Here is a 15482-nt window from a genome sequence, read left to right as displayed (position 1 = left end):
ACGAAGATCTTTTTGGCATTGACTCATTTACTTCAAAATTACCAATGCATGACCAAATATTGAATTATTAGATTCCATAACATTTTGAAACACATGTGCATTCCTTCTCTTCTATAGAGGCCAACAGATACTAGCAAACTAGCAATTCTATTTAACCTCAGACCCAACTTCAGTTTTAAGATTAAGCTGACACTAGTGCCATAGTTGGAAATTAAAAAATTGATTAACAAATTTAGGTTTAACATACGTTCTCCACAAGCTTTGAACCTCCAAGCAATCATGTAAAACATCTAAAATATCTTCATCAACAGATTTATACCACGAACAGAGGGCATCATTACTCATATGCTTTTTAACTCTCATATGGTTAGTCAAAAGTCGGTCATGCAAAACCATCCACATAAAGGATTTACTCCGTTATGGAATTCAAAGCTTTGATCATGCAAAACCATCCACATAAAGGATTTACTCCATTATGGAATTCAAAGCTTCCAAATTTTAGCCCGGAGAGGAGAGGAGGAAAGCTCTCCATCCTTTAATAAAGAATAAGCAAATTTAATGGAAAAGTGACCATGCTTCTTATGCCTCCACCTCACAAATTCTTTCCCATCCTGCATTATACATCTTTCAATTCCAGTCTAGAGAAGATCCCAAGTTATTTTAATTCTACTCTATAAACATGAGCTTGGTCGTTTATACTCAATTATAGGAAGTAAATCAGCTCCACATTTATATTTACTCCACTTAACTCGAGTCTAGAGAGCTTCTCTATTATGGATAAACCCTTGACCTGCTTTTATTAAGAAGCTTGATTTTGAGTATGCATCTTATGGATACTGTAACATCTCGAGTTCTAATTCCCTGATTAATTAAACCTAATTAGAGTAATTAAGTAAATTGAAGTGGTGTGTGGCAAGAAAGGACTAAAAAAATCATGTTTGATGCTATTTCAGTCTTAGTTGTGGGTCTGACATAGAGGTAGACCACCTGGGCATCAAAAAGAGAAGAAAAGAAAGAGTTGAAGTTGCTATGCCATATGCTGCGGCGTGTAGATTGTTCGCCACGGCGCACAGCCATCTTTGAGCGAGGGAAGACCTCTCTGTGCCATGCGCCGTGACGCATTGTACATCCGCCGTGGTGTATGGTCATTTTTTGTACATCCGCCGTGACGCATTGTACAAACGTGAAATGAGATAGAAAAGGAAAGAAAAGAGAGAAAGGAGAGGCATGCCAAAGCTCTGCTAGGGTTTACTTGGGGACCATTTTGAGAGTATTTTGAAGGCTACAAACACTCAATGTAAGTATCATACTCATTAATCTCCCCTTTTGTTCCACATTTATGAGTTTATGATTAAGATTTAATAGTGAAAGTGAGATTTCAGTCCATATAGGTTATAAGCCTGAATTTGTTGACTCAAATGGAATTAATAGGGATAGATTAGAGTATTTAAACCTAGGTATGATGAGTTTTGGTGTCTTTGGTTGTTGGACAACATTAATGTCCGAAAATCTCATTTATTGTAGGTGGTTGGAAGTTTGTGATGCCATTAATGGGGATTTAATAGCTCATTAATGTTATTAAGGGCTAAAGGTAACTATTAAACCCAATGGTTAGGCTCCACCCCTTGTAAAGCGGAGGTTGGAAAATTTAGAAGTAGAAATTAAAGGTTTAAATGTTTGAGTTTGTTATGTTGATGGAATTCAAGTTGGTTGATTATAATTTTGGCTCTTGGTCACCTATTGGAGTGGAAATTTAAGCTTGAAAGCTAATTGATTGAGGGATAAACCTTTGACCTCTCAAAGGTTTGAGGTAACCAAGGAAAAACTTTACTTTGGATAGTTGTATGTTAATTAATTATTGAGTGTAAATGGTGAATGTTAGATGCATGTGATTGATTTTTATGTAAAACTATATATATATATATATATATTTCATTGAGTGTATGAAAATGCTATTTTTGACTTGAAAGCACAATATGCAAAGTCAAGAGAGTTTTAACTATGAATATTGTTATTGTTGTTGAAAGATGTAAGTGATGAGGTATAGAGGTAGTTGATTGTTAATGAAAAATGAATTTTTGAGAAAAGGGTGAGAATACGCACTTGGGTAGCACAAGGTCGTGAACCCAACGTGGTTGTGATAATAGTGAGTAAATGAAAGCGAAAAAGTAAACTCAATTAAGTAATGATTATGGCATGATCAATGGCGGGAGTTCGCCTAGGGATTTAGGAGTAGAGAAAATTTATATAATAATTAGGCTACCCTCCGGTGCACGGGGGCTATAGCCTTGTCCTACTGTTTGTCGAGGGACTGTTCCATAATTTGTCAAGGGACTAAAACTTAGCTATCTACACCGGTTCAATGAGGAGAATAGCCTAGGGTATGAGACACCTCAGGGATTTGAGAATGGCAGAAGTCGTGGTCTGAGAGTAAGTCTTGTGATCTTTGACTGGGTCATATCTCACAATTAGTGAGCTTGGGTAGTTCAGTCACACGGACGGAGCTCTAATCAGTGTTATAGCCCACGGTTTTAGTCTGAGAAAATAAGGATGATATAAGGTTGGTTGATCATTGTCTAAGTAAATATATGACATGTCACACATGCTAAGTGGCGGCAAGTCGCAAGAGTATGGGTCTTGTCACACATCTGAGAATATGGAGACAATGCGCCTAGTTATGTGAGTAAAAAAGTTATAGAGTGATAAATGATAAAATGTGATATATGAGGACATGTTTTATAAATTTGATCTCCTTGTGCATGTATTTGTTTTATAATTGATATATAACTGCATAGGATAGGGTTAACCTTAGTTACTGAGTGGCTAGATTCACCCATCTTATTTAATACTTTTCAGGCTCTAGCTTTGGTGTTGAGAGGGAGAAGACTAAAAAGGCAGGGAATTAGTATATTCCTACTGTATGCCTCTAGTTTAGCTTTAATTGTGTAATAGTATATGGCTTGCTAATTTTAAGATGCATATTATCTCACTTGCATTATTTTGGTTGTTGAAAATGTTAGAATTATATTTTAGACCCTTAGTCTTTATGTATTTTGTCATATATATATGTTTATAGGGCTAAAATATTAGTACAAATGTAGAAATAAAGTTTTGAGCATGTTTTGAATTATTTGAGTTAAATGCAATGCTAATTTGCCTCCCCTTTTGTTTTTGATAAATTGGAGTTGAGAAGTGAATTTTAGTTATAATGTTATTTTGATATTTATGATGTGTTGTACTGGTAGTCCTAGGTTCATTGGACATGGTCCACGTGTTAAGAAAAGCTTTTAGCATTTGTTGAGAGTTTTGGACACCCATTTTGTGTAAAAGTGTTGAAAAGTGGTTAAAATATGTTTAGGTGTTCAACTTTCTAGTGTGATTTGTTTTGGAAGTAAAACCCATGTCATTAGTTAGTACAGGAAAAGAGTTTTCTGTACACACCCAGATCACGTCATTCGGACGTCGGACAGAGAATCGAGGTGAGTCAGAAGTTCCCCTGATTCTACTGTCAAATGACAGCAGAACCAGTGAAATTTTGTGCAACACACCATGGCACAGAGTACGTCCGTTGCAGTGCATTACTCTGTATTTCAGTGCATAATTTGTTTTCAACCATTTTTGACCCCTTTCACTTTTCTGAGGTATCTCATGCTTTTGAAACTTATTTTTACTCTGATATGAAAAGGTTTTGATTAATTTTTTTAACTCGTTTCCATTTAAAAAACTTCAGATCCTTTCCTTTTGAATTAAACTTTGGTAATTACTCTACAGAGTTGATCCTTTGATTACCATGGGTTTTATTTGTTAAATGTGTTTAGTGGAGTGAGAGTATTACAAATACCAAGGCCCCCTCTCTTCTTATCCCTATAAACCTTATCCTAAGAAATAGCATGAATCTTCTTCGTTTTAGTCGTTGAATCACATAAGAAATCCCAAGACTTCTTTTCCACTTCCTCACGAATAAACACAAGGAATAAAGCAGTTTGCATAGGATATAGGAATAGCTAACAAGATGGAGGAAACTAAGGTGCTTCTACCTATAAAGGAAATATTATTTGCCTTCCATCCACTTAGCCGTGACTTCACCCTATTAACCACATAATTGTAAGTGTTCCTAGTCACACACCTATGATGCATAGGAACACCAAGGTATTTTCTCAAATTCGAAGTGAAAAAGACACCCAACAGCTCGCTCAATTGTTGCATTCTTGAAGTGAAAAATGATGCATAGGAACAATTGTTGCTAACTTTTTACTCTGATGCCACACAGAATTTCTCTTAGCATTTATTAATGACCTCAACTTGGTCAAACATTGCTTCTGCAAGGATAACATGATCATCAGCAAAGAACAAATGTGAAAGAGGTTTTTTATTGAGCCTGATAGGTCTCTAGTTTTCTTTTCCAATCTCATCTTGAATTAAATGTGCCAAATTTTCAATGCAAATGATAAAAAGAAATAAAATCACCTTTTCCAATCTCGTCTTGAATAGTATTGAAAAAATATATTTAACAAAACCTTATTTTTGTTCATTTGTCTTCTATTTTGGAACACCAAATTAGCTCCAAAATTGTTTTATAATTTGGGATAGAGGTAGTAGCTAAAAAAATAATAACTATATTTTAGATCAAATAAGACTTTTAAAAAAAATACCTTATATTATGAATAGGAGAGGGTATTATTTTTGAATTTTCAGTTAAAAGGGAAAGGAAAAAAAAAGAGTCCAGCTTCATGTGAAATGACACCATTTTAGGGGTGAAGCAGGCAACGGATAGAGGAGCTTGGAGTTAGCGTCCAACAGGACAAAGGATCCTTAGAAACTGATTACGCTTAAATAAATCACAGAGAGAAAAGGCAACTTAATGTCATCATAGAATCATAGATAATGAATCATTTAAGCAGAAGTTAAGAGAAGTTTCCAATCCTTAGTTCAGACCAGAAGAAGAAGAGTCACTGTTTTCTAGTTTATATAAATTAAAGAGATGAAGATCGTCCAGTCATAATGAATGAATAATGACATGCAACAGAAAAGGGTAACTGCGTTATTTCTTTGCTTTCTGGCTTTAACATGATTAAGATAATGACCTTCCCATGAGACAATGGTCAGTGGAGAGTTGCCGACAAGCCGCACCGGAACCCTCAAAATGTGCTTCTCCCATGCTTCTCCTATACTACGTTTTTTTGGGCCAAACTTTACCTGTTACTTGTACAATCTGTGTGTATGGTAGAAACCAATATTTTACATTCATAGCATGGATTGTTTTTATTATTTATAAATATTATTTTATTAAAAGTAAACATATTCGAAATACAGTCAAACTTTCTCTTGAAAAGAATTTAAACTTGAATACGTCACATTGTAACGACACCCAATTCCATTAGTGTTCATGGAATTGAATTTGATTATATTTTACTTATTTGGCTGCAAGTGTTTTTATTTTCTATTTTTTTGGCTAACGGTTGCAGTAGTGTTTTGTTGGAGAGGATCCTCTGATCCGACATCTCCCACATCTTCTCGGCCTTGGCTTTGTTTAGGATCTCGGTGGTTTGTGTTTATATTTGTTCTTCAGTTTCATACAAACTATAAAGGTGTTATTCTTTCCGTAAAAGAGAAAAATAAAATAGAAGCATCAGAATTCAGAAATCGCACATTATTTTATTAATTAATTAAATAATATTCGATAATTCCAAAATTATAGGACTTTAGATGAAGTTTTTATATCATAAAACTAAATAAAATATCCTGCGGCAGCACCAGCCGATGCCCATGACAAAAGTACAAAACTGTAAGTCTGACATCTTTTATTATTAAATATTAATTCAAAAACATGCACTAGACACTCATTATCGTAATTTTCAAAGGTCTCTTATTATTCACGTAAAACACCCCTTAATCCTATTAATAATTAAGAAAAAATACAGAAGTGGTAATCTTTTCGTTATTATTTTTAATCAACGCCAGGAGACACCATGAATCGAGATCACGGTCTTCCTCGGTAAACTTTCTTGCAAACAGAGCTAGGTTTCTGGGCAGGCGTGCACAGCTGTGAACTTGCCGGGCAGCTCTGCAGACAATTATCACCGAAGCTGCCGGAAAGTGATGCCCCACCGTTACCGGAGAAGAAGCCAGCCGGCGGCTTCCCCATCAGGAAGTTCCCGTCCAGGAACAGCCTTCTCATGGACTTGCTCTGGCTGTACTCCAATGGGATCGTGCCACGTAGCGAGTTGTACCGGAGTGACAAAAACGACAGCACAGGATACGCGGCGAAATTGGCGGGCGCGAAACCTTGGATCTTGTTAAATCCCAAATTAACCGCCACGAGGTCGCTGTTACCTCCGACGGGTCTCGAGATCTCGACGCCGGTAAAGCTATTGTTCGCCATATCAACTTGCTGAAGCGAAGGTAATTGAAAGAACCAAGCCTCAATTTTGCCGGCGAGCATGTTCTCGCTGAGCTCAACCACCTCCAATTGGTGTAGCTTCTCGAACGTAAATTTACTGAGAGACCCGGATAACAAATTCCCCTTCAGCGCGAGTTCGATCAGGGTCGGTGGAAGCAACTTCGGGAGAGGCCCGGTTAGCTTGTTGAAACTCACGTCGATTCTTCTCAAGCCAGCAAGCGAAATCATGGAACTCGGGAGAGACCCGGACAGGGAGTTGTGTGAGAGGTCGAGACTCTGGAGCGATTGAAGGTTAATTATGGAAGGAGGGATAGAGCCAGAGAAGGAATTGGATCGGAGAGTTAAGGATTGGAGGTTGGAGAGGGAGGAGAGAGAGGGTGGGATTTGGCCGGAGAAGGAGTTGTCGGAGAGGTCCAAGGTGATGAGCCGGGTGAGCTGGGAGACAAGTGAGGTGAGCGAACCGGAGTAGCCGGCCGGGTCGAGGGTAATTTGAGTGACGCGAGTGGAGTCAGGGGAGCAAGACAGGCCACAGACGAAGGAGCTACGGCGAGGGAGAGAGCAAGGATCATCGGTGAAGTTCCAGGAAGCTAAGCAGGAAGAAGGAGGGATAGAAGACGGAGTAATAGAGGCTTTGAAGGCTTTGAGGGCTTGGAGGTCTGAAGATAGAGTGCGTGCTTGAAACAGAGAAAGGTGTGCAAGGAGAATCAGAAAAAGGAAGAGGTGTTGCAGAAATGAAGAACATGTTCCCATTCCCAGATCTCACGAGGATTTCAGGAAAACAGAATGGTGTGAGAGGAAGAAACGGAAAGAAAAGGAGGAGGGAAGTGGGAGTTCTAAAGCAGAGAAGAAAGAGTGTAATGAATGAAAGAAGGAAAGAAAGAAAGGATTTTTTGGAGACAGTGGGTTGACCAAATGGTTGCAGAAGATAGGTTGGTTTTGGCTGGGCTAGCGATGCAGCACTAGAAGCTGCAGAAAATTAACGTACGAGCACAAAACTGTAGATTTCTTGTGGCAGCAGGATGGACGAGCTTGATTGGGTTTATTGTTCCTGAACTTGGATGGAGAGGCTTAGTATTTAAATCACTGAAAAAATTAGTCACTTTGATAAAAAAATATAAAATAGTTTTAATTAAAATTTATATTTTAATAAAATAATTATTATTTTTAAATTAATCTTATCTTTTTATATTTAACTCCATTAAATATTCTATAATAAATATAAAATTATTTAATATTTTTAAAAAAAGATAATGATTATATCTTAAAAGATTAAAAATATTTTATATTTTTTAATATTCAACTCTTCAAAAAATATGTTATATTTTTGAATTGAGGGAGTACAATTTTGTTTCTAGAATTACCCTTCTTTTTTGAATTTTGATTTTTTTTCCATCATATCTTTATTCATTAGTTTTCAGTCAATAATGTTGTGAATCTTTTGCTTGTAACCCAATTTACTCCAATAAAGTCATTTGAGGAACTTAAAACTGAGCCAACAAAAGAGGATTGGTGCTCCCAATTTCGTTTACGGGAAATTATTTTGCAAGTTCTTATTGTTTTACATAATTTTCTATTACGTTTTTATTGTTTATTTTGTTTTAATCAGTTTAATCAATTAAATATGTCAATCCCTGATTATTAAATTTTTTTTAATTTTCTCTTTTAAAAAATGAAGTTAATGACTTCTTTATATTTATTAAATTATTATATAATTTACAATTAATTTCAGAATTTTTATAATTCAAAATTCATATAATTAGGTTATGTGTTTTAAATAATTTTTATAGATAAAATTTTCATTAGACCATAATAAAAATGTAAGCATTGTATTATATCAATTTTTTTAAAAAGTCAATATTCATTAATAATTTTAATTTTTAGAGAGTAATACATTTAATTAACCAAATTATAAAGACTTGATGAAAACAAAATAAATTATAGGGACCTAATTTATAATTGAAAAAAAAATTAGATAGACATATGGATCAATTCTCCCAATTTAAACTCTATTGTGGATATGGATATTTTGTTAATAAAGAGTACACGCAATTACTGTAGCTTGTAGTGTTTTAGGAATGCATTTTGAATTGTGAATATACTTATTTTGATTTTAACAACTCTTTGAATATAATCTATCTTTTTTCTTAAAAATGTTATTATAAATTTGGTTGTTAAAGCTGTAGTTAGTTAATGATTAAGTTGGTAACAATATCCTGTAATTTTCAAAAAAGTTGGTACTCTAACTAACTTGATTCCCAATCCCAATTCCTGCTAATTTAATTCATGTAAATAATAACACTTGCTAATCCAACCACTAGAATCTAAAGTAGGTAAATGAATGACTACCTCACGCTCTGTATTTTATACATGTAAATGTTGTATATGCATCCTCTTTGGGAAGCAAGAATTATATAATTCAAATTCACGAGTTTTCAAATTGAATCCGAATCGTTTTTAATAAGAGAACACAATTTAAAAAAGGGGATAAAAATATATATATGGAATCTTATTTGCGTGAATCAATGTCTCCTATCTCTAATTTTCTTCATCATTTCCTTCAATCACTGAAGATTTAGTTTATTTAAAATTAGTCCATTAAAACACCCACTTAAGGAAGACAAAAATGGAAAAAAATCATGATTGAATGCCTTGGTTAATTAAGAAGAAATTATTAGGATTAATATCAGAACCGACAGAGATAAAATCTTACCATATCACAAGCACAAGCACATGCTCTTGTCCTTTTACCCAAATATGTCTCTGATTATTTGTGAAATTAGGCACACAATGTGTCATTAAGGATCCCATCAAAAAAAGAAGGGGGAAAAAAAGGAATATATATATATATATATATATAAATTGAAGCTGTGCTGTTGTCCTTGACAACAACTTCAGTCTAATCCTTCATAATATCTTGTTCATATATCAGCCATCCATCCTCTCCCAACTATATTCTGTGGTGTAGGGTCTCTGTTTTTTTTTTTTTTTTAAAGCCAATAGATGGATTGTACAAGTTATTAAAAATGCCTCAAAAAAAAAAAAGTATGGTTAAGAGCCACCAAGAGCTGTCAGATGCAAGTTTGATGGATTTTGCATTTAATCCCTTTTTCGCCTCTTCGGCTGAAAGGGATTGGCTTTTTGTTCACAAAAAGATTAGAAAGCATGACGAGTTCCAAGTAGTCACACCCTTTCATAATTACATGATTTTAAAGAAAAATTATAATTCACGCTAGAAGTGAAATCCATATATTTAAGGCTTGTCGTATAAAGGGAAAAAACATAACAGAACATTTGTGATAATTAGTGTGGGGTCATGGCCCACAGCAGAATTGTACATTGTTGAAGAGCCAATGAAGACCTTGATAGAGGCCTTGCCCAGAGATTCCTGAAGCACTCTGAATGTACCTGCACCGTCCAACCATTCAATTTTGCTGGTACTAACTAAATTGAGATAAAAGAGTGAAAATAATGTTTTGATCAAATAGTTGGCAATTGGAAGGGAGATAATAGGTGGCTAAGTAAGCCTAAGCCATACCAAGTACGACGTCGAAGACAGTGCAGGCCGAGTTTATCAGCGACCTCATTAACAGTCATGGCACCTTCAACGTCTTGCTTGCTGGCCAACACAAGAAGTATGGCAGTGCGTAGTTCAAACTTCAACACAGTACAATAATACACGAGTCAAATCCAACGACACACACACACACACAAGACAGATTACACGGTATTCTTAATCTTAACCTTGGCAAGCAGACTCACATCACTTAGAATATTATGCAGTTCACAGCGAGCTTCCGAGATTCTTCGTTTGTCATGGCTGTCCACCACAAAGACCAGTCCATGTGTATTGTGCAAGTAATGTCTCCATAAAGGTCGAATCTGTTAACGTAACTAAGTCATCGATCATCATCTTAAATAAATCGAAATTAACCTACAAGGCATTATTCCTGTGTACATTTAGTTTGTTCCTCTGTCAATATTCATGTCATACGATTCACGAGAGACCTGACCTAATCAAAGTGGTCAACTTTAAAATTATATTCTAGTACCTTGTTCTGTCCTCCAACATCCCAGAAAGTAATGCGAAAGTTTTTGTACTCCACACACTCTACGTTAAAACCTGGTCCATATATCAGCAAAGGACTATCATTTCTGATGAATGCTATACAAGTGGCATTGCATGTAAATGTTGAGAAAACTTGTATTCCTTTTTGCGGAATTTATTGACTTGGCTTGGCTTAGTCACCTCACTATTAAAAAAATTAAAATTAATAAAGGATATTTAACGATGAATCTTTAATCCATCATTAATTATAAGTATTAGTAATGGAAATTTTGTGACGGACTGAAATCTATCACTAATTACATAAATTAGTAATGGAAATAGGATATCATCACATTTTAATCAAATTTTATAAATTTAATGATCGATTTAAATTCATTACTACTTCTGCCACTAAATTTTTATATTAGTAAAAAAAAATTAGAAAAATGAGGTCAAATATTTTATAAAAATAAATAATTTATAATATATATAGAGAGGTTCACATAAAAAATCTTTTTAAACTTATCAAATTAAATAATTACACAAAATTTTTTTCTTATTATAAGTAAAATATATATATAAAATGATATAAAAATAAGAAATATTTTTCTTTTATTATGTAAATTTAAATATAAAATAAAATTTTTACCATGTGAAATTTTTTTTAATTATAACATAGATAATATAAAACGATACATACAAATATTTATTTTCATAATATATATTATTTAGTATTAAATAATATATTTATTAACTAATAATAAATATTGAATTATATATTTATGTGTTAATGTGTATATGATAATATATATTATCAATATATTTAAATAATAATATATTAAATGTATAAAAAATAAATTTAAGTTAAATATATGTGTTAAATTAAGTAATATATATTAAATTTATTATATTAAGAATGAAAGGTCATTCCAACTCAACCAGTGACAAAACTTTATTAATTAGTGATAAATATTTTCTATTATTAAATTAGTAACAGATTTTTTTTGATAACTAAATTAGTGACATCATATTCGTAATGAAAATTAGTGACGGATCACCGTCATTAAATATAAAATTAATGATAAATTTGCTTAGTAACAGATTTGTCCGTTATTAATTTCAATCTTTATAAGACAAGGAGAACATACATACCGATGGTGGGTATGGATCTGAGGGTTTGCCCCAGCTTGAGCTTGTAGAGAATGGTGGTCTTGCCTGAAAAATCAAGACCCAGTATCAGAATCTTCAATTCACACTTGTACAGGAAGAACCTCTTTCCAAGTCGAGATATGATCGTACCCATGAGATGAAGAAAATTCTGAGGTGAAAGATTACTCCTTTATACATGAAGGAGAAGATGCGGAGAAGAGAAAGCGAGCATGGCTAGGAAGGAACAAGAAAGAACCAGAGGCACACGATTCCCAATGCAAGTTAGGAATAAAGTGCGATTTATCTTCAACGTGCAATCTTCAAAACTGTTCGCATTAAGCAACGGAACATCATATTCTAAAGAAGGCTACGCTTTTGTAAGTTCAAATCTGGAGTACTTATCATTTATCAAACACGTCATGTCTAATTTGAAGTTCAACTTCAGAAAAGCCTGCAGGCGCTTGCAGTTTCCTTAATCCATACTCCTCCCAAAGTTGATCCTCCAAGAAAATATTATGCTTCAATTATTCGGGTATTTGTATTATCTCCAATTCAGCTTTATAGATTCATCCGTTTGATTCAAATGTAAAAATACACTTTTTTTGAAGGAAAAAAAAAGGCAATGTTTGTTGGGAAGAAAGTGAAAAGGAGGGGAGGAGAGATTCTAACAAATTACTCTAGTTTTTAAAAATGATTACTTGGATTCCTTAGAATCTCTTCTCTCTTCCGTTCCCCTCCATCCAATCACTAGGATATAATTAGTTTTAATGTTAAGAGGGGGGGGGGGGGCAGTGGGGAACAAAAACACTTCATTTCTTTTGTTCAGCATTGTAATTTTAAAATACTTTATACAATTTTTTTCAAAAAGAAAATTTTTATATGCAACTTTTTTTCGGGCATTCTAATTGTAAAATACATAATACTGCATCGTCTGATTCAAAAGAAAAAGAAGAAGAAGAAGAAACAACCCTTGAGCCTTGACATTTCATTAAACTGATACACCATGGAAAATTAAACAGTAAAAAGTTTAAAAAACAAAGGGGGGAGATTATAAACTACAGCCTGGATTGGATGAAAAGAAGCAAATAAATACAGAAGCCTTGTTATGATTCGAAACTTCCAATCCCTTTCTTTGCCACAAAGCAATTAGACAACCAACAAGGGTAAAATTTCATCCTAAAAAACCCCGACTTACGGAATTTACATGCAATGGCTATGAGAACTCTAAACAAAAGTGACTAGTTCTTTGAGGCTGATTGGAAGATGAAAATTGCAGTCAGAACACCAACCAAGGCTGTCACTCCCAAGGCAACTGTAGGCAGCGGAGCGGTGAGCCCAAAGTTCTGCGTAATTAAAGATACAAGAATATAAGTATTCTTTTGGAACCATAGATTCAAAGTAATCATTCGCTGCATCACTTGCATAGTTGAATTCACTTGAATGGGTGGGAGGGGCATAGGGGTAAGAAGGGACTCCACAAAGAAGTCATATGGTTAGTTCTACTTGACTTGGTCTTACCTTTAGTTTATATGCACCAGAAATAGCACGTGAAAATAGTATACATATCACAAGGCACTTGAATTTGGTCGCCAAACTGTTCAAAAAAGTTAATACTAGTACGAAAGGGAGCCAATAGCCAGCGGCTTATGATTCATTTACTGGTGCAAATAACAAGTAGTCCCACAGCTAAGACGGAGGATGCCAATCAAGTTATTCATTCTTGAAGACCAAATATTCCATTGAGAGTGGTTGTTCAAGTTAAAAGATGAATTGGATAGCCACATCTTGCAGCTATCTTCACTTTTAAAATCATTGAAGGGATAACAAGATCATTACACAGGTCAATCTGCATATGTCTTCATATTTTTGTTGGGAAAAATTGTCTTCACTTTCTGGAAGCGATAATCAGGTTATAAAAGGTAGGCAGCTGCTAAGAATCCCTTTCATGGCGTAAACTAAAGTCATGCAAGGCTCATAAGATAGACATGGGCATGATGCATTGTTTTTTTCCCTGCTCATTTCTGCCGTGATTAAACATTACCTTAGCCATGCTATCAAATGAAAGTGACCGGCTAAGTGCAGTATAATAAGTCATACCTCAAGGAGTCCCTTCCCTGTAGCAATTTCAACAGTAATGGCCACTGCAAAGCCAACCATAGCTGCCCGGCCTAACCACACATCCAAACTGTTCCCTCCTTGGGTACTTTGTTCACACCTTATTGAAACAGGCATTGCTTTGCAAGCAGGCTGCCTTGCATAACTTCTTCGAATCACTAGAAGCAAAGCCAAATATCAGTGCCATTTAGCTCACTATCTAAATAGCTGGCATGTTATATTTACGTTGTTTAGCACCTTCTCACGCTCAACCAAAAAGGGAAAAAGCGTATTTGAAAGTACATCTATGTTTCAGATGGCCAGCTAACTCACAATTTCATCTAAATATCTCCATCCATCACTTCTGGACCAGCTAACTCACAGTTTCTTCTAAAAACTTGTTATCACAAGATTGAAAGCATTTTTCCCTAAAATGAAGATAAACGCTGTTGGAATTAATTTATAGTTGAATGCTAGAAGTATGCTGATTAGACTATAATACTAGCTGAAAATATGTTGTAAGTAGGGCTATAATTAGTAAGTTTGATGACTTCACTTTTACTATTTGCCTATGAATACAGGGTCTCAAGTGGATTGGAATGACCACTTTTCCAACAAAGGGTTTTCTCTATATTCCACTTATCAGACTTTACAAATTAGCGAAAGGAAGGAAGCTGTTTCCTAGGGGCTAGGGTAATCCTATGCGACAAAATCCATAAGCAATATTCTTCCAATTTGAAGGTCAGCACTACAGCACATTATGTAAAGTGTAAATTACCTCAAGATACTTCATTTCAATTTCAAACAATTGACGCATTTGATTGAATCAGAAAAAAATCTTCAAAAGAAATAATGGTAAACCCAAAGTTGTTCAGATGACAGACGGCATAGTTTTCCCAAATGCAAGGGGAGGGAAACAAATTAACAAGTAGCAAAGCAATAATTCTTACACAGAGGGGAACCAGAGGCAAAGGAAGTTCCTCTGGGAACGAAATTGGATCGGGGAAAACGACGAGAAGGAGAGGATTTGAGTGAGCTGAAAGCACAAACATCTGCTGAATAATTGATGAATTATAGTTAAATATGAATATTTGGGACCAGAATTAACGCCAAGGGAGAAATCGAAATGGGATACCGCGTATAGAGACGGAGAAAGAAGCAGAGACTTGAGCAAGGGCCATGGAGGCTGCTATTCTTGGGAGTGAACCGAAACTAAGCAGTGCTCAAACTTCTGCTTTTATCTTCTACTTTTTTGGGGTATGGCGACTGAGTGGGCAATGCTAGCTACTTCTCGTTCCAAGATGACCATTCATATTTCAGACCATGGAGACAGACACGTGGCCTTGTAAGCCTAGTTGTGAATTTTGTTTAGTGAAGTACTTCCTGCTTATCCGAAGCTTTCTTTTTTTCTTTTTTTTTTTTTGGCCTGAATTACCCGAGGCCTTCTCTTTAGACATTTTATATAGAATGTTAATGATTATTTTTTTAATATTATCTTTATTTAAATTTATTAATTAAGAAAAAAATATAGGATGAAGGTTATTTTATCCTGAAATATGTACGAAATATCACAAATAACTTTAACTCAAGTAGTATCTTTTTATCTTTTAACAATAGAAATTTATTCATCGGTACCCTGACATTAAATTGTTCTGTATTTTGTCATGAAGGTCCTACATTTGATTTTTTATATATATTATTATTACAAACATTATATTATGGGTCCCACCATGTTTTATATTTTTTATAATATAAAAAATACTCTCCATCTTTGTCTCTCTTCCCTTGATCCCC

The 15482-nt window shown here is 34.7% G+C and overlaps 3 protein-coding genes across 3 annotated transcripts; all 3 read right to left on the bottom strand.

Annotated features, from left to right (window-relative positions):
• Window positions 1–5780: 5780 nt before the first annotated feature.
• LOC129299038 (probably inactive leucine-rich repeat receptor-like protein kinase IMK2) lies at window positions 5781–7425 on the bottom strand. The gene has a single exon (XM_054937483.1). It carries the CDS (start codon window positions 7148–7150, stop codon window positions 5981–5983), a length of 1170 nt encoding a protein of 389 aa, XP_054793458.1. The 5' UTR covers window positions 7151–7425; the 3' UTR covers window positions 5781–5980.
• Window positions 7426–9559: 2134 nt separating this feature from the next.
• LOC129299034 (ADP-ribosylation factor 1-like) lies at window positions 9560–11748 on the bottom strand. Its single transcript, XM_054937481.1, has 5 exons — window positions 11598–11748; window positions 10450–10520; window positions 10160–10279; window positions 9936–10054; window positions 9560–9805 (listed from the first exon to the last, which is right to left on the bottom strand). The coding sequence occupies exons 1-5, from the start codon at window positions 11746–11748 to the stop codon at window positions 9712–9714; spliced, it is 555 nt and encodes a 184-aa protein (XP_054793456.1). The 3' UTR covers window positions 9560–9711.
• An 892-nt stretch (window positions 11749–12640) lies between these two features.
• Window positions 12641–14940, bottom strand: LOC129299035 (stress enhanced protein 1, chloroplastic-like). The gene is made up of 4 exons (XM_054937482.1): window positions 14824–14940; window positions 14639–14740; window positions 13692–13867; window positions 12641–12937 (listed from the first exon to the last, which is right to left on the bottom strand). The coding sequence occupies exons 1-4, from the start codon at window positions 14867–14869 to the stop codon at window positions 12833–12835; spliced, it is 429 nt and encodes a 142-aa protein (XP_054793457.1). The 5' UTR covers window positions 14870–14940; the 3' UTR covers window positions 12641–12832.
• Between the last annotated feature and the right edge of the window lie 542 nt (window positions 14941–15482).

This window comes from Prosopis cineraria, unplaced genomic scaffold, assembly GCF_029017545.1.
Source record: "Prosopis cineraria cultivar Desert tree isolate PC_DT_omini unplaced genomic scaffold, ASM2901754v1 PC1011, whole genome shotgun sequence".
NCBI classification, from domain to species: domain Eukaryota; kingdom Viridiplantae; phylum Streptophyta; class Magnoliopsida; order Fabales; family Fabaceae; genus Prosopis; species Prosopis cineraria.
Note: the sequence above shows the minus strand (reverse complement) of the source record. Positions and strands in the feature narration are given on the sequence as shown.

Excerpts from the sequence above, each read along its gene's own strand:
- LOC129299038 (XM_054937483.1), bottom strand. The coding sequence starts at position 7,150 with ATGGGAACATGTTCTTCATTTCTGCAACACCTCTTCCTTTTTCTGATT.
- LOC129299034 (XM_054937481.1), bottom strand. The coding sequence starts at position 11,748 with ATGGGTACGATCATATCTCGACTTGGAAAGAGGTTCTTCCTGTACAAG. Across the intron at positions 10,055-10,159 it reads TGCATAATATTCTAAGTGAT|TTTGAACTACGCACTGCCAT; the intron begins GTGAGTCTGCTT and ends ACTGTGTTGAAG. Across the intron at positions 9,806-9,935 it reads TGTCTTCGACGTCGTACTTG|GTACATTCAGAGTGCTTCAG; the intron begins GTATGGCTTAGG and ends TGGACGGTGCAG.
- LOC129299035 (XM_054937482.1), bottom strand. The coding sequence starts at position 14,869 with ATGGCCCTTGCTCAAGTCTCTGCTTCTTTCTCCGTCTCTATACGCG. Across the intron at positions 14,741-14,823 it reads TTTCTCCGTCTCTATACGCG|ATGTTTGTGCTTTCAGCTCA; the intron begins GTATCCCATTTC and ends ATTATTCAGCAG. Across the intron at positions 13,868-14,638 it reads TGCCTCTGGTTCCCCTCTGT|TGATTCGAAGAAGTTATGCA; the intron begins GTAAGAATTATT and ends CTTTGCTTCTAG.